General features: G+C 42.4%; 1 protein-coding gene across 2 annotated transcripts in view; it reads right to left on the bottom strand.

The window, feature by feature from the left end:
* ADAM17 (ADAM metallopeptidase domain 17) overlaps positions 1-10,170 on the bottom strand; it is a 59,146-nt gene extending 48,976 nt beyond the window's left edge. For both annotated transcript variants that reach the window (XM_004436455.3, XM_087437179.1), the window contains exon 1: positions 9,947-10,170. In XM_004436455.3, the coding sequence (XP_004436512.1) occupies positions 9,947-10,043 (97 nt within the window). In that variant the 5' untranslated portion in view covers positions 10,044-10,170. The remainder of the gene's footprint in view (positions 1-9,946) is intronic.
* Between the last annotated feature and the right edge of the window lie 13,058 nt (positions 10,171-23,228).

Genomic DNA, 23,228 nt, shown 5'->3' with positions numbered 1-23,228 from the left:
AGCCAATGTGTGACCTTTTTGGATTCTAGGACAAACAAATCAGTTGTGAAAAGATATTTGTGACAATTAGAGAAATCTGAACATGAGTCCATATTCATATCAGATACCAATAATTTCAATATCTCAAAGAGTATCATATTATGCAATGAGCTAACTTCTAAATTAAAGTCATGTCTTTATATATAGAATTTCTAAGATCAAGGTGGTCAACTTGACCTGCTCATTGCCAACCTGGGCTACATCAATTCCTTATCAGTCAATGGGTAGTAAGAAAAAGCAACAAATGTATTAATGGCCTGAGCAAAGAGAAACTGGGGAAGTAAATCTTTTACAGAAAAATCACATATTCCAAATCAAAGAGCAAAAAAGCGGTAATATCCCAGGCCAGCCCCGGTAGCCTAGCAGTTAAGTTTGGCATGCTCTACATCGGTGGCCCAGGTTTGGTTCCTGGGCACGGATCTACACCACTCCTCAGTGGCCATGCTGTGGTGGCAGCTCACACACCAAACAGAAGAAGATTGGCCACAGATGTTAGCTCAAGGTGAATCTTCCTCAGCAAAAAAAAAAAAAAAAAAAAAAGTGGTAATATCACATCACTGCTGCCCTCAACAGATACAGCAGAGTATCAATCCACTGGACACCAGGAAGTAGAAGTGATAAGACCAAACTAATCCCTAGGAAAAAATCAAGATTATTTTACCAGACTGACCTGGAACCCACGAAAATCAAACAGGCACTGCCCTAAAGACAGAACAAGCACAAAGAAGTTTTTATTTAGTATAAAGCAGGAATAAACACTATAAAGTATATGCTACCACTACAAGTCACTTTTCAACAACAGGAACTCTGCTGTCTCTTTCAAAATCAGGAGAATTTTTGGAAGACAATTTTGGTGACTTAAGTCTCTGTAGAAATTGTCTAAAAATATTTGAGCTGACGTTTTCCTTTTCTCTCAACAAATATCACTGCAGAAGCAATGGTATTCAAAATCATTCCACTGGACTTAGAATGTCCTCCAAATATAGTAGCAGGAGCTTAAAATTCAAGTGTATTACTACTGAGGTTAAATATGCTCACAAAACCATTTTTAAAAGAAAGAATCAACCCAATACTCTTCTTCCACTTCCCCTAAATATTCTCAATTGGTTCATTCATCAATTCATTTGTTCACTGCTATGTGCCAGGCACTTGTCTAAGTCCTGAACACAAAGTCCTTACCTAATGCAGCACTCACGTTAGTAGGGAGAGACAGACAATGCACAAGAAAATATATGTCAGTGCTGTGGACATTAAAGCAGGATAGCAGAGAAAGAGAGTGGGAAGGGCCAGTTTATACAGATTAATCCAAGAAGGAAAAATGCCTCACTGTTACAGAATATTTAAGCAAACCTGAAGAAAGCAAGGGGTATGCATGCTGCTATATGATTAAAGTATATCTAACCAAAGTTCACTCAAGGTTCTCACTGCGGATAAGATTAAATAAAGTGGAAGCAAATTTCACACTTACTGGGTACCACCCATTTTCTGTTAAGAAAATTTCCTTTTAAATTTAATCCAGAGGAAAGCTGTTTCAGAAGGCATCAATCACTTTTATGCCACTTTTATTTATCTTCTGGCGGTGATCTGACCTTACTAATTATAATGCTTAGCGGCACCAATGAAAAACCTTCAAGAAGCTTACCATTTATTCAACAATTTTTGAGTGTTTGTTTTCTACAAGACACCATGCTCAATGTTTTATTATGTTATCTTCACAAACATCCCTAGGGTATTAATCCCCACTTTACAGATGAAGAAACAAAACTCAGAGAGAATAATATGACAAAGCTAATGCAGCACAGAACTGAGATTTGAACTTGGGCCTGTCTGCCTGAAAACCCGAAGTTTTACTGATGTCATACTTTTGAAACTCCTCAAAAAAAGCCTAGCTCTTCTTGGACCTTCTACTTCTTGGCTTCCTACTTTTTGACATGTCAATCAAACATGACCTCACTTCCCTCTGAAGCCTTTTGTTTATATCTTTCTTCTGGCACTTTTGAGTTATATTTTTGTCTGATCTCACAAACAGATTGTAAAATTGCCAAAAGGGAGCTCTGTTTTATTCACAGTAACCTTACCTCATAATAGCCAGTACAGAACCTTGCACAAAATAGCAATTCTATGTCCACAAATTACACCGATTCTCAATGCTGAGATGCTGATATGATCCTTTAGCTCTTCAACATTACTGATACAGGTTAGTACATGAATTCAGTTTCATTCAAGATCATAATCACTCCTACTGACTGGGAAACTTAACCTCAATACTGTAGTTTCATTGTCAATTATATAGGCTAGGCGTTCTCACAGTGTGGTCCCCACACCAGCAGCATCAACATCACCTAGGAACTTGATAGAAAGGCCAATTTTCAGGCCTCCTCTCAGTCCTACTCAATCAGAAATCCTCAGGGTGAGGCCCAGCAATCTGTGTTTAACATGCCTTCCAGGTGATGCTGATGCACACTCAAGTTTGAGAACCACTGAACTAGGCTCAAGTAAGGAAATAGCTCAAAGTGAAGAAAAAACCTTTAAGCACAAAGATGTTCACTGTTCAGCCTTGCATTATTTTTAAGAATAAAAACTGGAAACCAAGTAAATTAATAATTGAGAAACAAGGAAGTTATAATACTTTCAAATGACAAAAAAAATCTGCAATCATTTAAAATGCTGTTAGCAGCAGGTTTTTAAGAACACGGGAAAATATTTATCCTATGATATTAAAGGTAGATAAAAAACTATTCGTATTGCATGATCTTAACTATGTATAAAAATAGGCCTAGGGGAAAACAAGAGCAAAATAGTAACATCATTGGTTATCTCTTGGTATATTTTCAATAATAAGCACTTTTTAAATGTATCTTGCTAAAGCACTTTAAGATACTTAACTAGTATGTTTCAATTGTAATTTATCCACTTTTAGTATATAGATTATCTCAAATTGGAAGTCCTGGAGCCACTACAAAAAAAAGAAAAAAAAATTTTATTTATTTATTTTTCCCCCAAAGCTCCAGTAGATAGTTGTATGTCACAGCTGCACATCCCTCCAGTTGCCGTACGTGGGACACGGCCTCAGCATGGCCGGAGAAGCAGTGCGTCGTGTGCAGTGTGCGCCCCGGGGACCGAACCAGGGCCGCCAGCAGCGGAACCCACGCACTTAACCTCTAAGCCACGGGGCCGGCCCTAGAGCCACTACAAATGGTAAAAGTGCTCCCCTTGTCCAACAAACTGACCTCCTGCTCTGGCTGCTGTCCTTTCACTAGCAAGTAACCTCTCAGATACTCGGTTATTTTATCACACTTCACTTCCAAAATTCCAACCACTGGTAATCCAGTTTTCTATAGCTTTTTCAACAGAATTTATATTTCCCCTACTTCCCAAGAGTTTATCCTTTATCCATGTCCAAATCTCTCAATAAATTTAAACCACTTAACTATCTTTCTTAGCTCAGTGTATGGTTATAATCTCTTTTGTAAAAACTCCACAATGGCTGCCCAGCACTCTAGAATGAGAACTTCCTTGCTCTCTACAAGTTGCTCCAGCAATCACCAGAAACAAGTGAGCTTTTCTCACTTCAGCTGGCTACAAACACCAATTAGAAAACAACAGACACAATTTAAAAGGCCAGACTCAAGTCCTGTATTGTTTAGGTGTCCCCTACCCACCCCTCCCTGCTCTTCTCGGCCATGTGCTACCGTTTCCCTCACTTGGCCTCCCCTGTCTAGTCGTCCTTAGAGACCCTACCCTTCCCCACTGCCTTTTTGTGTGTTTGTGTGTGTGTGTGTGTGTGTGAGGAAGATCAGCCCTGAGCTAACAACATCCATGCCAATCCTCCTCTTTTTGCTAAGGAAGACTGGCCCTGGGCTAACATCTGTGCCCATCTTACTCCACTTTTATATGGGACGCCGCCACAGCGTGGCCTGACAAGCGGTGCATCAGTGTGCGCCCAGGATCCGAACCCCGGCCGCTAGCAGCGGAGCCCACGCACTTAACTGCTACGCCACAGGGCCGGTCCCAGCCTGACTGCTTTTCTATCTTTTCCACCCTCATGTCCACCCCTCCTTTCTTGAACACACATTCTGCACTTATTTTTCCCCTTTCTACCAGACCCCACCTATTCATTTATTCAAGAAATACTTATTGAAAACCTCCTACCTTCCAGGCACTATGGATGTAATGCAGAGAAAGAGAAATATATTTCTGATATTGTGACATTGAGGGAAAGACCATCACACAAAAAATTATTATAAAGTACATCAAGTGCCAAGGGAGAGGAAGTCGCAGGAAGTTATGGGAGGACACAGCAGGAGCGTCAGTGACCTCTGCCTGGCCAGCCAAGGAAGCTTTCCCAGGTAAACAGTATTGAGGTAAAGACCAAAAGGACAAGGCAGCCAACAGAAGGGAAAGAAAGGAGAGGGCTCTAAGTAGAGGGTATAACAGACGCTGAGGTTCACAAGAAGTACAGAACATAATACTCCAAGAAATGAAAGCAACTCAGTGAGGGTGGAGTGCAGAAAGGCACAGAAGACTGAGGAGCCGTGAGGCTAGAGAGGCAGACAAAGGTCTGGTCATGAAAGGCCACAGAACTAAATAAAGGATTTTGGACTTTGGATAAGGGCAACAGCTGTAAGTAAAAAATTTAGGGGAACAAGACCAGAGTCTGGGAAATTGGCTAGTAAGCTGCTGGGCAATCCAGGCAGAGATTACTAAAAGACTCCCAGGTTACTGGCTTGGGTATTTGGGTCAATAGTGGCACCACATTCACTGAGATAAAAAACATGAGTAGAAGCAGGTTTGCGAGAGGGGCTGTCATAAGAGGACAACTGGATGCTGAAAGACTCTTGAGTTCCATATTCTATCTTGTTCTCTATATAGTTTGCAATTACATTGCTTATTCACATGGGACTTTTTTGCACTGTCACCATATATTTATAGTTATGTCACTGGTAAGTCATATAGTGATTTTAGTCAGGAAGAGAGCAAATCTACATTACTGTATGATTTTCAACATTTACATTAGCAGTAAAAAGCAGCTCATACTTTGTTCCTTCTATGTTCTCAAAGAAAGAGAAAGCTGGACCTTCAGGCCTGCAACAAACCGGCTTTCTGGATGCAGATGAGGAGTTGCCTACAGAAGATTTAATACCTCTTCCACTCCACCCTTCACGTATACATGAGTATTTCATCTCCAGGATAAGCTTTTATGGCCATTGACTTTGGTACAATGACATCAAGTATACCTATATTTCTTTCATCGAGCCTAGAGTCAACTTTTTTAAGATAAAACTAATTTTTAAACAATGAAGTGTTCGTCATATGAGAAGAGTCTGGGAACATTCGTGGACTTTTTACTTAATTTCTCTTGTCTTTTTGCAATAGACTGCATCTTCTTGGAAGACAACTTGCAAGTGTAACGCAGAACCCCTGCAGCATTCTGCTCACTCTCCACTGCTCTGCTGCATGGAGTACAAAGAGCTCCCCCAAAATGACACTATTGGTGCCATGTTCCTCCTTCTGGCGTCAGAAGTGGAAAAGATAAAGCCAGGACTTGTCAAGTTTTTATTCTGCTTGTGCAGAAGACACATAAGACTTGACTGCTCTTCAGCATTCCCCAAAACATGCAGGACAAGAGAGCGGCCTGGCCAGGCTACAATGCAGTAAGCCCTAGGTGTGGGTGAACCCTCCTCAGGACCAAGGGATGAGAAAAGGAGAGCAGTGCTCTCTGCTAGGCCAGTGGATCCCAGAGCCTAGGAACTAAAAACTTAATTTTATGGGTTTATACCAGTTAGGGAGGATGGAGGATGAGCTGCCTCAAATAATTCCCTATCAAGAGCTCTTCACTAGGGCTGAGACTTAACCTGGGACAAGACTCCCCAGCAAGACCAGTAACATGGAAACTTTGAGCCCAAATGAAAGTTAGCACAGCCCAAAGGAACCTCTGAAGAAACCTGGATTGGTCCATAAGGCTCTGTAGCTGAAAGCGATGTAATTCAGCTTAGGCAATGAGACTGCTTCCACAATTTCCAGCACCCTTACCTATTCCTAGACTAAACCTTATCATCTATACTCATCCTTCTAATCCAAAGAATACATGATACGTAATTTTGGACATGTTATATTTGAAGTGCCTGTGAACAACGAGGTAGAAACATCAAGTGGGCAGCTGGATACATGAGTGTGGAGCTTCAGAGAACAAGTCTAGGGCAGAAATACATATTTAGTAGTTATCAGAACACAGTCAAATGGTAAGTGAAACTAGGGCAGCAGATGAGACTTGTCAGAGTCTACAACTCACATAAAAAGGAAAAAAAAAGTGTGGGGAGGGAGATACCCACTTCCTTGGTTGATTTCAGGACTAAGTTAAGGGACATATGAAAAAGCACTTCATTTTACTTCCCTACCTCAGTGAAACCTATTCCTGTCCCCCCTTCCCTACTAATCTTTTTCAGATTTTTTTCACATTATACTTTCAACTGAAAGCATTTACCATCTCTCACAAATACAAAATGGTTAAGGATCCAAAAATCAACACACTTGGCTTTAAAGGACACCTACACTTAATGTTCTGGAAAACCCTAGGACAGACAGCCAAAAGGATTTCTGTAGTTTCCCCATGAAGGCTCTTTGCTTAACTCTTCTCTTCATTTTATTCTAGAAATATAGTTTATCTCTCTGACTAGTACAAAGCAGAGTTGCATTAAATCTCCCTTGGAGCAGCTAGGGTGGTTAAGTGTTTCAGTTTCAAAGGAACCTTTGCCTATAAGCAAAATTAACACCAAAAGAGGAAGCCAGATGTTAAAATACTGAGCAAAACGGTGCTGTCAATAATGAGAAATAAGCACTGCAATGTGCAGAATCCTCAGGCCAATAACCTAAAGATAAATTTCAAAATATGTTTCAGATACAAATTTTCATCTGTCATCTGTGACCTATATTTTTTTCCTTCCACCTACTACATCCTCTTTTGCTAAAAGTAACACAAAGGGAAAACACTTTTGAAATCGGAGTGAGACTTATACACCCCAGCTGCAACTTCAACAAGATATCACCATGACTAAGCTCACATGACTCATAACTTTCCTAAATTATGCAATTCACAACTGTTCATTTGAAATCATACTGGGTGACATGGAGAACTCCAAAAGCCAGGATTCTATTATATATTTCTGTCCTTGAGAAAAATGTTTTCAAACCCCTAATCAGTATTTAGTACTGTAGTTATGATAACATTTATAGGATAAGTAGGCTAATAAACAATAAACCATGCTCTTTAACTATGGAACTATTCATTGGTCTCGACCAATTCAATCTAAATAATGGTAGGGTTAAGTTAAGCAACAAATTACATCCTAAGCCATCAAACATATACACACACACAAGTCATTCTTCAAAAGGAAAAATACCCACAAGGCATATATTTATCACTAACTGTGTGAACCTGACAACTCACTACACCTTTCTGAGACTCATTTTCTCTGCTGCTTTATTTAAAAAACAAGACACAGTCTCTAAGGTTCATTTCAACTCTAACAGTCTCTAAGGGACCCCAACAGGAGTGTCCTTATTTTCCCTTTTCACCTACCCAACCTTAAAGTCTGAGCTCAAGTACCACCTCTTCAGGGAGCCTTCACTAACCTTCCCAGGCTAGGTTCGGTGCTCCTTCATGATAATAATACCTGCCATAATCACCCTCCTCCATGTTGTTTTAGAGCGTCTGTTAGATCTTTCTATTCCACCATGGCAAAAGCTTTTTGTGTGTGTGTGAGGAAGATCAGCCCTGAGCTAACATCTGCCAATCCTCCTCTTTTTGCAGAGGAAGACTGGCCCTGGGCTAACATCCGTGCCCGTCTTCCTGCACTCTACATGGGACGCCGCCACAGCACGGCTTGACAAGCGGTGTGTCGGTGCGCGCGTGAGATCCGAACCGGCGAACCCTAGGCCGCCGCAGCGGAGCGCGCGCACTTAACCGTTTGTGCCACTGGGTCAGCCCCGCAAAAGCTTTTTGAAGATGGACACTAATCTTTCTACTCCCAATACCCCACATAATACTTGCATACAGTATGTGTTCTTCAAACATTTGGTGAATAAATGGGTAAGTCTCTGTATTTTTCTGGCACCAGAGATCTGCACTTTGCAAATAAAAAATACATGGTCAAAAAAAACTCTTACGGGGCCGGCCCTGTGGCGCAGCCGTCGAGTGCGCGCGCTCCACTGCTGGCGGCGGCTTGGGATCCCGGACGCACACCGATTCACCACTTGTCAAGCCATGCTGTGGCGGCGTCCCATATAAAGTGGAGGAAGATGGGCAGGGACCTTACCCCAGAGCTGGTCTTCCTCAGCAAAAAGAGGAGGACTGGCATGGATGTTAGCTCAGGGCTGATCTTCCTCACAAAAAAAAACTCTTATGATCTGTGAATGTTGCTGAAAATTGATCTAGAAAGCTACTGATCTATATACTATGTGCATTCCTAGAATTCATACTGCTTATTTTTCCACCAGAACAACAGAAATATAATAAAACAGTCATGTTAGAGTGGTAAAAATACAACTTTAGTATCTCAAAATACATGTTTATTCTTTTCATTCACATTTATTCTTATGAAGTGGATCCTTACCCTCTCGCTCCATTCTGATCACCCCTACCTCAAATTTCCCTTCAATCTGTACTGACTTATCACATCTCAGCACTTCCTAACAGGTTCCCTTGCTGTTCATTAAACTAGTCACCTGTAATCCATTTCAATTTGAGAGCGCCACAAAGCAGCTGCTCAGGTGAGAACACTCGACATCTTTAACACCCTCAGTCAACTACCATTTCTGTCCATTAAATGAGAAAAAAGAACTGCCAAGTAAACTAACTCGAAATTTTTTATTAGCCATAAAGAAAACACACATGGTGTCTCAATCTGCACAATACCACATACGGAACCATGATGGGATTTGGGGACCAACACAACCATGCAAAATCACTGAGGCTACATTTCCCACATTGGGAAGATATACTATGTTTCATACTTTATTACTAATTAATCAAACTCTTACCTGTCAAGTTTTAAAAGACAAAGGACCCTAACAGTCACCATATGTTCACACAAACTAACTTCCATCAAATTTCACATCTCTTAATGTACCTCCATCCTTAAAATCCAATTTCTTTAGAAACTCTAAATAAGAACGCTCTACCTTCTAGGCTCAAAACCAATCAAATTGGTCATCCCTGATAATTTTTGTTTAAAATGCCAAAGAAGTCCTTCACAGTAGCAGGATCAAGAGGCTGTCTTGGCAAGTTTAAGCGCCCACACACACACACACCCAGCACCCCCAATAAGCTACAATTTAATTAACTACATGCTTATGATGTTCGCAAAACGAAACTCCACAAGGTGAGTTCTCCAGTCAGCGCCTTCCAACCAGCTTACTGCATAAGTACCTCCTACAGCAGAAATTCTACTTCGCTCCTTAGAGAGCCAGGAAGAGCTGGGGAGCTTTGGGCCCTTTCTATCCTCCTTCTGAGTCCTGCCTTTGGTAGGAACACACTATAGATTTGTTCCTTAGTAGGGGAGGGACCGGGACCTGGACATCTCCCTCTCCAAACACGAGCCAGCACCACCACCACATCACCTCTTTCCCACACATAAACCCAGGGGGCAGACCCCTCCCAGGCCCTCAGTGCCCACGGGAGGCTCCCTCCAGTATCCCTTTCCCATTCAGAGGGACAAGCCCGTCTCTATTCTTTTCCTCAACTCCGAGAGCCACACCCCCTTCCTACACTGAAAACTTAGGGACTCGCCACAGTCGTCCCATACCCCGCCCCCAAATACCGGACAGATCCCGCTCCCCTGTTCTTCCCCGAAAGCAGCGCGCTCCCGGCGCCCGGCGCCGGCCTAAGCCAACTCCCCCGGGTCTTTACCGAGTCGCTGAGGGGGGCCGAAGCCCGGCTTGTCCGGAGGTCGCAGAGCCAGTACGAAAGGAACCAAGCTGGTCAGTAAAAGGAGACACTGCCTCATGTTCCCGACCCGGCCACCGGCTCCACCACTCTGGCCAGCCTTCGCCTGACGGGGGCTCGGCACACTGCTCACATTGGGGAAGGAGGGGATCCGCCCGGCCCGGCCCCTCAAGCCTCTTTTTCCTCCCGCGCCGCCTACCGGAAAACTCTAGAGCCTGGCGCTAGGCCTCCGGAAGTCCAGGCAGCGTTCCCACAGGCCGGCTCAGCCCGCTTCCGGCCGCCGCCGACCTCCGCACCGCCCACAGCCGGAAGCAGGTCGCTGCGCGGCATGCCGGGAGGCTCTCGCTCGCTCCGCCTCGCGCCGGCGTCCCGCCATCTTGCTTCATCTCCGCCTGCCCCTTTTTGTTTCGCCGGGGCTCGGCCGGCGTCTACCCGCACTTGGCAGGGGATGGCCGGACTCGTCCCAGCTGGGCCTCGCCTCAGTCCTCGGGTGACCTCTGCGAGAAAGGCGGAGCTCGCGAGCAAGCCCTCAGGGGCGCGTCCGACCGCCTTCCTCGTCTTGGTCTCACACCTAGTTAGGATCTCTGTTACCCTTTACGAGCTGTAGAAACCGCCCTGGGAGCAGGGCGGACAGGGAGGGGCGCCTGGGCCAGTGTGCTCGGGGTGATGACCCAACAACGAATTGCCGAGGACGAATTGCCGAGGACGGGCTCCCGGCAGCAGGAGGACCTGCGCTTGACCCCTGGGAAGCCCGCGTCCACGCGCCAGCTTCGAGAGCAGCCTCCCAGACCGAGAGGGGTGTCCAGCGTGGCTTTCCGCGCTCACGTCTGACCACCAGCGAGGAATTAGGCCTCCGTCCATTGTAACGAAAAAGCTTTGTGGAGGGAAATAAACAGACTTCCTTATTGAACATTTTCTCGTTGGCCCCGCTGTAGGTAGAGGGTCTGCAAGCATTTCCAGAAACCAGAATCCTAAACCTAACTTCTCATCTGCGGGTACTGGAGCTAATATCGTCCAGCCAACTTCTTAAAACTCAACTTGCTGCTTAGTCCCTTTAGCTTAGATTGGAAAATTTCCAAGGTAGTTTGTGTTTTGTTTTGCAATCTTTTGCATAATTTTAGCTCTGTGTAGTTTAGTGAGTGTTTATTGTACTGAATGAGACATTTTAATAACGTTGGATGCGCATTGCTATTTTGGTTCCAGTTTATATAAGGACGTAACACATGTTCCACTTGCGAGTAAGCGGGACAGCCTTTTCTCCATTATGAAATGGTAAATTGTTAGGAATAGAATATTAGTCCTGCCTGGTAAAGTTTCAAGGCTAGTTCCTGATAAAATAAACTATGGCTTAAATTTAGGTTGGTTGTGGTATGCCTTAATAAAATCTCAGCATCTTTTCCAACAGTTATTATCCATAATTACTGGCTTTGTGCATTTTTGGTCTGTTCATCTAAGGTATAAAATGCCTTCATTAAACATATACATTGGTGGCATCAAAACAGAAGCAGAATTTCACCTCTGCAAATTGTATACAATTTTTAAAAGATTGTATCCCATGAAAATGTGTCAGTTGTGTACAATTTTTTTGGTATGATATCATCTTATTTTCTGAGCATCCAGGCGCCATACTCTCCAGCTTATAACTTTGGTAGATTATATTCCTAGATTCTATTCTTTTGGTGTCCCGGACAGCTCTCCCACTGTGCCTTGCTCATAGAAGGCACGTAGCTGTTTAATAAATGCCATTTAAAATAGCTCCTGATTCATTTTCTTATTCATATCCAGAAGTCCTAGATTTTCAAGGACAGTCCAAATTTTAAGTAATCTTTCTCATTCACAAATTAGGGACCAAATTTCGATTTTCAGTTTGATGTTTATTTTTCATTAATCCATTGTCCATACCTTTCAGATAAAAGAGCACCACGTGGGGGAGATAAAGAGCCAGAGGAAAAGGATAAGAGGGACGCAGTGGATAGAAGAACTAGTAGTCTGAGCCAGTGGTCTTCAAACTTTTATTCTCTTATCCCCAAAAGAATTTTTTTTTTAATGTATACCCCCTGGGTTCATTTAAAAATTTTTTCATCATAAATGTAAGTAGTTGCAAATCATGAAATTTTCAGCATGATGTAAACACTGATATTTAAAATTAAAACTGTTAGGTCATTCTTTTAAATTTACCCAGTGGAATATAAATACCTGAGAGATTTGATAGCCACTATGGTAGCCAGCCTCCCAGATGGCCCCCAATGATCCCTGCTTCCTGATATCCACACCCTTCTATATAGGCAGTCCCCTTCCACACTGGACCAAGGTTGGTCTTTGTGGCCAATAGCACACAGCAGAGGTGATGGTATTTCACTTCCAAGATTAGGTTGTAAGGTTGTAGGTCTTGGTTGCTTACCTGCTTGCTCTCTTTTGGATCACTTACTGTGGGAAGCCAGCTTTCATGTTATGAGAACATTCAGGAAGGCTATGGAGGCCCATAGGAATAGAGGTTACCAGCTCACAGCCAGCAAGTAACTAAGACCTGCCAAAAACTAGATGAGTGAGCTTGGAAGTGAATTCTCCAGCCCTAAATGAGCTTTGAGATGACTGCACCCCCAGCCAACATCTTTTTTTTTTGGTGAGGAGGATTGGTCTTGAGGTAACATCTGTTGCCAATCTTCCTCTTTTTGCTTGAGGAAGATTGTCCCTGAGCTAACTTCTGTGCCAATATTCCTCCATTTTGTATGTGGGACGCCACCACAGCATGGCTGGATGAGTGGTGTGTAGGTCCATGCCTGGGATCCTGGGCCACCAAAGCGGAGTGTGCGAACTTAACCACCATGCCACCGGCCCAGCCCTGACCAGCCAACATCTTGACTGCAACCTCATGAGAGGCCCTGAGCCAGAACCACCCACCTAAGCCACTCCCCGATTTGTGACCCTCAGCAACTGGGGGAGAGAATAAGTATGTGTTCTTTTATGCTCTTATATTAGGGGTAATCTGTTACACAGTCGTTATCACCCGTTTAAAAAATACATGAACAAGTTAACTGGATCCCAGGCTCCTCTCCCTAACATCTAAAGTGGTTCTTTTAATTTAGGATTTAATAAAGATAAGTAAAAAATTACTTGAGATTCGCTGATCCCATGCTATAGAATGAGTTATTTACAATTTACTTACTGCATGTGAACTTAACAGTAACGTTAATTATAAAGAGTAAAATATTTACAACTGTTAAACGCATATAGCCACATACAGTTCTGGAGTTAACTACCAGATCCACACGAGCATTGGCAAGACCTTTGATCTAAACAACCAGAGAAATAGCTGTTTCGTTATGGCTGAGTGTTGGGGTTTTTTCTTCTTCTGTTATTCTAGCTCTATTTCTCTAAGCCACTACTTGTCCTATACCAATCCCACCAGTCCTTATAGATGTATAGTCTTCATCACCCTGTTTCCAGAATGCTAATTATTCCTACATCTGCTTGCTTTTTTGTCAGTGAACAAATCTGTGTGAAGCTAGCACTTCAAGAAGTGTGAGTCGGTCCACAAATCTCCATCAGACAACAGACCCTACTTACTGGAATATGACTATATACAAAGTCACATACCAAGAACTCTAGTTTCCAAGATTTTAGTTCAGAAATTTCAATGTATTTCAGATCCTTTTAGAAAGAAAAATGAAAAATATATTATGCATGGAGCAAAGCAGACTATTTGAGGATCCTCACTGGTAAACAGATGACTCTTTTGCGAATTTTTTTTTAACGGTCAAGAAAATAACCAGGCCTACTTGAAACTGGGATAATATTTCCCCCTAAGTTCAAAAAGAGAAGGAAACCAGCCATTTTGCTGAAAATATTGTTTCAAGAAGATGCATTTCTAAAATTTTAGTAACCATTCCTCTCTCTCTCTCACACACACACAGTTTTTTATGTCTCATTTCAAGCATCCTTATCTTTATCACAGAATTATTTGCAGTGGCTAACCTGGATGTCATGAGCAGAGGCATCATATCTCCTAGATATCATTATGCCATACAAAATATGGCACTGTGTTCGTTTTTTTCCTTCTTAAATCCCTTTCTCTCTTAAGATCTCAGAGTAATCGAACCACATGAATAAATGAACATAGAGAATAGATTGGATAACGAGAAAAAATGGAAACTTGTGCTGGTTTGAAATTACCTCAGGTCTGAAGTGAGCAAAAGTCATTACTCTTGGGTTGACAGGCCCCAGAGAGGAGGCTATCACCAATTACCCTCCAGTGCTACAGTGGCCAGAGACCTTAACTGAAAACCTATTCTATTTAGTACCCTTCAGAAAAACAGAACTCAGTTGTTGAATGTTTGAAATCTGATAATTCTACTAGCATTTTAAGAATAATACCTTCAAAGGGAATGAAATCAGTATCTTGAGGACATATCTGCAGTCCCATGTTCATTGTAGTATTATTGACAACAGCCAAGACGTGGAAACAACCTAAGTGTCTATTGGTGGACAAATGGATAAAGAAAATGTGATACACACATACAATGGAATATTATTCAGCCTTAAAAAATAAGGAAATCTTACCATTTGCAACAACATGGATGAATCTGGGGGACATTATGCTAAGTGAAATAAGTCAGACATAGAAAGACAAATACAGTATGATCTCGCTTAGATGTGGAATCTTAAAAAAGTTAAAGAAGCAGAGAGTATAATGCAGTTGCCAGGGGCTGGGGATGGGAGGGGTGGGAATAAGGAGATGTTGGTCAGAGATACAAACTTTCAGTTATAAGATGAATAAATTCTGGGGATCTAATGTACAGTATGGTGACTATAGTTAATAACACTGTATTTGCTAAGAGAGTAGATCTTAAGTGTTCTCACCACACACAGAAAAATGGTAACTATGTGAGGTGATGGATGTGTTAATTAGCTTGATTGTAGTAATCATCTCACAGTGTATAGGTATATCAAATCATTACATTGTACACCTTAAATATATAAAATTTTTATTTGTCAGTTATTCCTCAATAAAGCTGGAAAAAAATATCAACGAGACCCACATCATACCTTTGCCCTCAAAGGACTTATATTCTAAAAGATGAAAGATAGGTACTTAGAAACACAAAAACACACACAATGAGATATTGGCCTAAAAAAATTGGAGTCATGCATCTTTTCATATTAATTTTTTAAAATAAAATGTTCATTTTGGAACAATTTTAGATTTACAGAAAAGTCGTAAAGATAGTACAGAAGGTTCCAGTATACTATTCACCCAGCTCCCCCCAATGTTAACATCTTACATAATCATTGTATGTTTGTCAAAACTAAAAAATTAACATCAGATTTCACAATTTTTAAAATAATGTGTCTTTTTATGGCCTTTTAAAAATTGTGATAAAATACACATAAAATTTACCACTAGTGACATTCAGTACATTCACAATGTTGTACAATCATCACCACTATCTAGTTCCAGAACATTTTAATCACTCCAAAAGGAAACCCCATACCCATTAAGCAGTCACTCTCCATTACCTCCTCCTCCCAGCCCCTGGCAACCACTAATTGGATTGCACAAGTTTTGCCACTAATATTCTTTTTCTGTTCCAGGATCCAACCCAGGATACCACATTGCATTTGGTCACATTAACTTTTTACTCTTTAGGTCATATAAAGCTGTTTCTAAATATTTCATTCTGCAGAGAAGCACTAGTTAATATGTTTACTTGGTGTTCAAGGAAACTATCCGGTTCAGTCCCTCACTCTCTCTCCTCTGTACTAGCCTAGTAGCCTCTGAAGTGACTTTCTTGCCTCTGGTTTCCCCTCCACCAACATCTCTACTTGTCTTAGATAACACCGGCTAAATGTCCCCTCTTCATGGCACGTTTCTTGCTTCTTTTATAATCCATCCTTCATTTTATCCTGCATTATTGTCTACTGATGGTATCTTGCTTTTCTCCACCACAGCATTAAGTTCCTGAGGCCCAGACCCTGCTGCTACCTTCTGCAACAAGTAACACAGTGCTGTAAAGCAGTCAACGACATTTATTAAATAAATACCAGTAAGTTATCTGACATACAGCCAGATATCTCATGATTCCCCCATTTTAATCAAACAAATCAGACAATTTAATGCTGGTAGTGGGTAGAATTGCGCTCCCCCCCCCCAAAAAAAAGATAGGTTCAAGTCTTAACCTCTAGTATTTGTGAATGTGACCTTATTTGGAAATAAAGTCTTTGCAGATGTAATCAAGCCAACATGAGGTCACAGAGGATTAGGGTGGGTCCTAAATCCAATGACTGATGTCCTTATGAGAAGAGGAGAAATGGGGCTGGCCCAGAGGCCTAGTGGTTAAGTTCGCACACTCCGCTTTGGTGGCCCAGGGTTCATGGGTTCGGATCCTGGGTGCGGACCTACACACCACTCGTATCAAACCATTCTGTGGTGGCGTCCCATATACAAAATAGAGGAAGATGTGCACAGATGTTAGCTCAGGGTCAATCTTCCTCAAGCAAAAAGAGGAGGACTGGCAACGGTTGTTAGGGCCAATCTTCCTCACCAAAAAAAAAAAAAAAAGAAAGAGAGAGAAGAGGGGAAGTGACACAGACACACATACACAGGGAGAACACTATGTGATGAGGTAGAGGCAAAAACTGGAGTGATGCAGCCACCAGCCAAGAACACCAAGGGTTGCCCACAACCGCCAGGAGCCAGGTAATGGCAAGGAAGCATTCTTTCCTAGAGCCTTCAGGAGAATGGCCTGCTGACACCTTGATTTTGGGCTGTTAGCCTCCAGAACTGTGAGAGAATAAACTTCTCTTGTTTTAAGCCACCTAGTTTGTGATAATTTGTTACAGTGGTCCGAGGAAACTAATACACGCTCATGGAACACACCCTAAGGTTTCCTCCCCTTCTGCCTTTTCTCCTGAAATTCCTCCTGCCCAGAACATATTTCTAGCTATCAAAACCCTAACCATCCTTCAGTGGCCAACTTAAGATACTGTTGTAGATTCCAGGTTTCCTTCACCATTTTTTAGTAGTTGTCGCCTTTTGAAGATCCCATGGTAACTGAAAAAGTAGGCAGAGACCTGTTAACTTGCAGAATTCTAGGAGACTCTTTTACTGGACACAAAGCATCTACTAAGCCACGAGCATTAGACAGTCCTCTAATCCAGGCCCAGCTCAGAGAAGCTTTCTTGCAGATTTGATAAGTTTCAACATTATATTCCGTATTTTCCCCAAGTTACTCGAAATACTGTGTCATTTCCAAACACAGCAGCCCTCCTAACAAAGGGGGCAGAAGGAGTAATGTTATCTGGTCCAGGACCCGTGTCTCATCCTTTGTAATTTCCATGATTTATACTTTCACCTCTATTTATTTATTTATTTATTTATTTTTGTGAGGAAGATCAGCCCTGAGCTAACATCCATGTTAATCCTCCTCTTTTTGCTGAGGAAGACCGGCTCTGAGCTAACATCTATTGCCAATCCTCCTCCTTTTTCCCGCCCCCCCCAAAGCCCCAGTAGATAGTTGTATGTCATAGTTGCACATCCTTCTAGTTGCTATATGTGGGACGCGGCCTCAGCATGGCCAGAGAAGCGGTGTGCGGGTGCACACCCGGGATCCGAACCCGGGCCGCCAGTAGCGGAGCACGTGCACTTAACCGCTAAGCCACGGGGCCAGCCCTATACTTTCACCTCTAAATTCTGCTCTGTTCTTTGAGGATTTCGTTATGGCTTAGAAGCTAAGAGCATGGACTTTGGGGCCAAACAGGCTGGATTTCAACACTCCACAATCACTCTGACAAGTCACTTAACCTCTTCTAGCCTCATGTTTAAAATAGGGAGTTTAAAGTACCTACCTCATAGGGTCAAATGAGAGAGGCTGGTCTTTTATCCAGTAGAGATGTAGGGAAATAACTGTAGCATTTTAAAACAATTAGGGAAACAATGATCAAAGGAAAAAACAGAAAAGCCATACGTTCTGACGGGGCTGGTGATGTCAGGTGGCCAGCAGGGAACAGGCAGAGAATAAGTTTACATTTTTTTCTACTCCTCCTTGTCTACTTCTACAATTTAATATTAAAGCACTTGTGATTTAATCATTATTCTTCAACTGATCCCATTTTCTCCATGAAGTCCTGAAGCCAGGTCAGATGGCAGATATGGATCCAAGTTCCTTTCTCTCCAAGATCTTTGCTTCTGTTCTTAGTTGGGGGGAAGCTCTCCTTGCCCTGGGCCGGAAACACTGTTCAGAGAAAACTTGTTATTGGGCATGGGGACTGACTCTGGTGAAGAAAACTTATTTCATGAATCTGTCCTCAGAAAATAAAATAACTGGTTAACAGTCTTGAATCGTTTGCGGTTTGCTTTTTGGCAGATTCCAGTTTATTCTTGCTTCAGGGTGAGCAATGAAATCTACAAGTATCCCCACATTTTTGACCTAAGCCAGCAACTTAACCTCCTCGCTCACTTGCCACAGCTGCTATCAAGTAGCTGTGTGCCTGGCCTCCTTCCCTTCCCTCCTCTCCCCCTGCCCTGCCCGCTGGCAGAGCCTCTTGTGAGTCACAAGATGACCAAGAGATCAGGCAGCAGCAGATTGAAAGAAAAGCAGCAAAGCCCTGGGTCAGCAGGCCCCGAATGAAAAGTGTCAGGATCTTAGGGGAGTGCTTTTTATACCTTTCAAATAGCTCAGTAATTTTCCGGAGATGTTGGCTTGGGGCCAGAGGAGTGGTGCCCTACCCACAGTTGGTCCTCAATAAAAGTTTATTAACAAAGAAACAAATACGGGCTTGGAGAGTCCTGGCTGATTAGGAATGAGCCCTTCCTTCTTATGCAAAAACAGATGGTTCACCCATAATGTGGTTTAGGAAAAGGAGGTCACAATCAGGTATGGGGTGTCTGTGTTGCAGACTCCTTGCTCTAAGGGGCGGCACTCACATGGTAGCTGATATGAATGGTGTCCCCAGAGTTGAGCAGTGGGCAGTCTACACAGCTGACCATGGCATCCCTGCAGGGAGCCAAGAGGTCAGGGTCTAGGATCCCGATCAACGAGATCTGCTGTTTCTGGCTTCCCTGCTGTTCAGATGATGCATGAAAACCAGGGAGCACTGCCTGTGCAGAGGCTAATTCTGTGTGGTTGCTGGGCAGTTCTGTGCTTTGCTTCTGAGGGACTGGTCACATTGAAGAGCCAGAACATGACCCAGTTGCCTAGGAAGGACATTACCATTTATTTATGAGCTTACTCTGAAGAAGTACCCATCAGACAAGTAAGTTGATGCAGAATTACAACACTGGCTCATTTTCAGTATCACGTACAGCCCTCAATATTTCCTCACTATGACTATCTAGGTACATATCGATTTATTTACATTCTGCCTTGTTATAGAAATAATTTCAAAGCATTCATTCAAAACTCCAGTTAGTAACATAGATGTGAATTTTAAATATATAAGGAAATGTGGTTGTCATCCAGCCTGGTGATGTTTTTAAGCCTTTTTGGGTTGTTGTTTTTAGCTGTAGCGCTTTAGCTCCAAAAGAAATCTTTTACAGAAACTTAATGCATAAAATAGATCAAGGCAGAGCTGTTGAGTTTGAAGCACTCCTGAACCATCTTCGTAGAATCTCTAGCCCTTCCTGGAGTTTACAGAAAGAAGTTCAGTGATTTCCCAAAGTCCCACAGCAAGTTAAGAGCAGGAATGCTAGTTCAGACCTCTGTCTCCAGTCCAGGGCTCTGATGCCTGAACTGTGGTAACTCTTCAGACAACTCCTGAAAATGGGCCCTGGCCAGGCAGGCTAGTTTTTGATTGCCATCTGATGGATGAGTGTGCAATCCAACAGTTGGTAGTAACAGGATCATCTACCCAACACGACATATGCAAACAGAACAGCTGGAAGGCTAGTCATTCACCAGTTGTCACCTCCAATGCCTCAACAGCAGGGCACTCAAGTTGAGCACTTAATGGAAAATTCAAATGAGACATCTATTTTGGGAGATGTGAGAGAAGGTACAATGTTCTCTTTACACAGTAAAGAACTCTTAGCTCCTGGAGAGGTAGAGGGATGTTTGCCCTTGAGATTTTTCTTAAGAAAAGAAAGGCAGGAAGGGCAGCCTAATTTGAGTTTGGAATCTCGCTTACTCTGGTTTAACCTGCGAAGAACTGAGAAGAAAGTGATTAGTATCCTCATTTCTACCTAAAAAGTAGTATCTTCCCAGAGCCATAGGTAACCTTCTTCTCTCTGAATTGAAAAAGTTAGCAATGGGTTTTCTCTAGCTTTACTCTAATGGAACAAAGTTTTGTTTTGTTTTTTTTAATTTATTATTTTTTGTGTGTGTGAGCAAGATCAGCCCTGAGCTAACAGCCATGCCAATCCTCCTCTTTTTGTTGAGGAAGACCGGCCCTGAGCTAACATCTATTGCCAATCCTCCTCCTTTTTTCCCCTTTTTCTCCCCAAGGCCCCAGTAGATAGTTGTATGTCATAGGTGCACATCCTTCTAGTTGCTGTATGTGGGATGCCACCTCAGCGTGGTCGGACAAGCCGTGTGTCAGTGTTTGCCCGGGGTCCGAACCTGGGCCGCCAGTAGCGGAGTGTGCGCACTTAACCGCTAAGCCATGGGGCCGGCCCCTGGAACAAAGTTTTGAAGGATGAATAGGAATTTGCTAGGCAGAAAGGGAAAGGAAAGACATTCTAGACACAGGGTACAGTATTTGTAGAGATACACAAGCATGACTCGATGTACCGCAGTATGAAGCACACAGTTCACCTATAGATTCCTTGCTGGAAAAGCTGAACCTGAATCTAATAAACCCTCTTGAGCTAACTTCCACTTTGAGGAGATATGGATGGGGGACAGAGTAACTAGCTAAATAAAACCACGTGGAAGCAAGCGATGAATCCAAAATGGGAGGCATTCTAAATGAACCTACCTGGCTTCTGCAACAAGACAATGCCCCCACCCAAAAAAAGAGGCAGATGCTCTGGATTAACAGACATAAGAGACACTGCAAACAAATGCAACATGGGGACCTTTTTTGAATCTGAATTCCAACAAACCACTAAAAATATATTTTGAGACAACTAGGGAACTATGACTATGAATTGATAACAGATGATGCCAAAGAATGAATGTAATTTTGTTAAGTGTGATAATGACTGTTATTGTGAAAGGAAATGCCATATTTCTTAAGAGAGGTACACTGAATTATGTAGTAGTGAAAAGACAAAATGCCTGCTATTTGCTTTAAAATACTTCAGCAAAGAGAAATAAATTCCTTCATAAAGAAGAATTAAAGCAAAATAATACAGCGCATGAAACAACAAGGTACATTTGGGAGACATCTGTCAGGTTCCTACTATTGCCAGGCCCAGGCTCTTGTCTGTTTCATTTACATGGCATAATGCCTGGCACATCATAATCAAATATTTGTTGCATGTAGGATGCATAAATTATCTCATCAAATCCTGTAACGATCTTTTGAAGCATTACCTCTATTTCACAGATGAGGTGGCTTGCCCAAGGTCACACAGCTGCAAAGTGGTAGAAACAAGATTCAAATCCAGAGCCACCTGACTTCACTTTCCTTCATAGCAAGCACCTACAGGAATTCGGCATAACTTCAGGAACTCTTCATTATCAGGTGGTACAAAAAAATCCTAGACAGCATACTGTATTTGGATCATCCTCCTTTTTCCACACTTCTCCAGGTTGCACTCCTCTCCCATCCCTAAATGCAGACATTTCTGTTAACATATGGCACACATGCCATTCCATGATTGAATTTATTGAGCTGCTACATGTAAGAGGCACTGTGTTTTCGTGTGCTTGGTGTTTCATGTCTTCATCACACGTCTCCCCAAACTATGAACGTGAGAGGTAAGGCCGGCTCTTTTATGTCTTCAAATCCTTTGTTGCCAAACACAGGATTGGAAATATACTAGGTGAGCAACAAAGACTTGAATGTCACTTCTCTAGTTTTTTCATCACTTGATCTACTAGAAATGTAAGCAGAACTTGCAGAGATAACTTCAGCATATCTGTCACTCTACAAGAAACACTTGTGGTTTGGCCTAAAATAGCTTTCTGATCCTTCTATAGCCCTGCAACTTAAAAGCAAATGAAATATGTCAACACAACCCAATACTAAACGCCTACATATTATTTCTTCTATTATACCTTTTAAAAAGAGAGAAGGCTCATTTGTACTTTATTTTTGCCTTAAATCAACAATTTAGGAACTGGAGGGATTGGTGAATAGGAATAGAGGAAGGAACTCAAATGCCCTACCTTGTGACAGGAATATTGGGCCCCTAGTTTGACCCTCATGACCCACAGAGCCATTAGTCAGCTCACATGATGTCCTAACAAGTTTCTGGGCCTCCTGCCATCGTTGAGATACATCCCTGGCTTCCTGCCTCAAGCTTTAGGCCAAGCTCCCATCAACACTCATCTCCCATTAATACTGAACACAGGCTCTGACCTCAGATCCCCAGCCTCTTTATCTAAGACCTTAAGGATCAATTCTTCTAACTCATCCTCTTGGCATCTTATCAAATCATGAAATCTGCTTGGTCAGGATTAGAGTAAAACTATTCTATTTTTACTTTAATATAAAACAGTTAACATGAGCAATGACTAAGATGGCCGAGGCAGTTAACCAGAGAGCCTCCTGCGCTGGGCTACACATACAACCCAATCAATTTCGTTTGCTGAGAGGAAGACCCGCTCATTCGTTAGCTTCAGATGGGCACAAATCTCAACAGTGTGCTGCTTGACCCGGAATCCTTTAACTGATTTATTTTTACTCCCCTGCTGTGAAACTCACCTCATCTTTACTTTGGCCTTCGTCGTTCATGCTTTCTGAAAGCAGTGGTTCTGGAAGTACCAAGTCCTGACCAAGAGCATCAGCATCACCTGGGAACTTCTTAGACGTGTACATTGTCTATCGGGCTCCACCTCAGACCTACTGAATCAAAACCTCAGCGTGTGTTTTAGCAGTCCCTCCAGGTGATTCTGATGACGCTAAAGTGTAATAATTATGGCCCGGAAGCACTATCAATCACCACACAGTGAACTCTTGAGAAACAAAGGCATTTCTTCTTGGCACTTGCTCTCTGGGTCTTGATTTTTCTTCACTTATTTCAACAGAATGTCCTTTCCCCATTCTATTCCATCAGAGAATGCTAATTAGAAACAAAACCATTGCTTAATAGTTTTTTTTTTTTTTAACTTTGCATTCCCAAGTTACACTGTCATTTTCTTTT

The sequence above is a fragment of the Ceratotherium simum genome, chromosome 11 (genome assembly GCF_057802395.1).
Source record: "Ceratotherium simum simum isolate JZ-2026a chromosome 11, ASM5780239v1, whole genome shotgun sequence".
NCBI classification, from domain to species: Eukaryota; Metazoa; Chordata; class Mammalia; order Perissodactyla; family Rhinocerotidae; genus Ceratotherium; species Ceratotherium simum.
The sequence above is the reverse complement of the archived record's forward strand: the minus strand, read 5'-3'. Positions and strand labels throughout refer to the sequence as shown.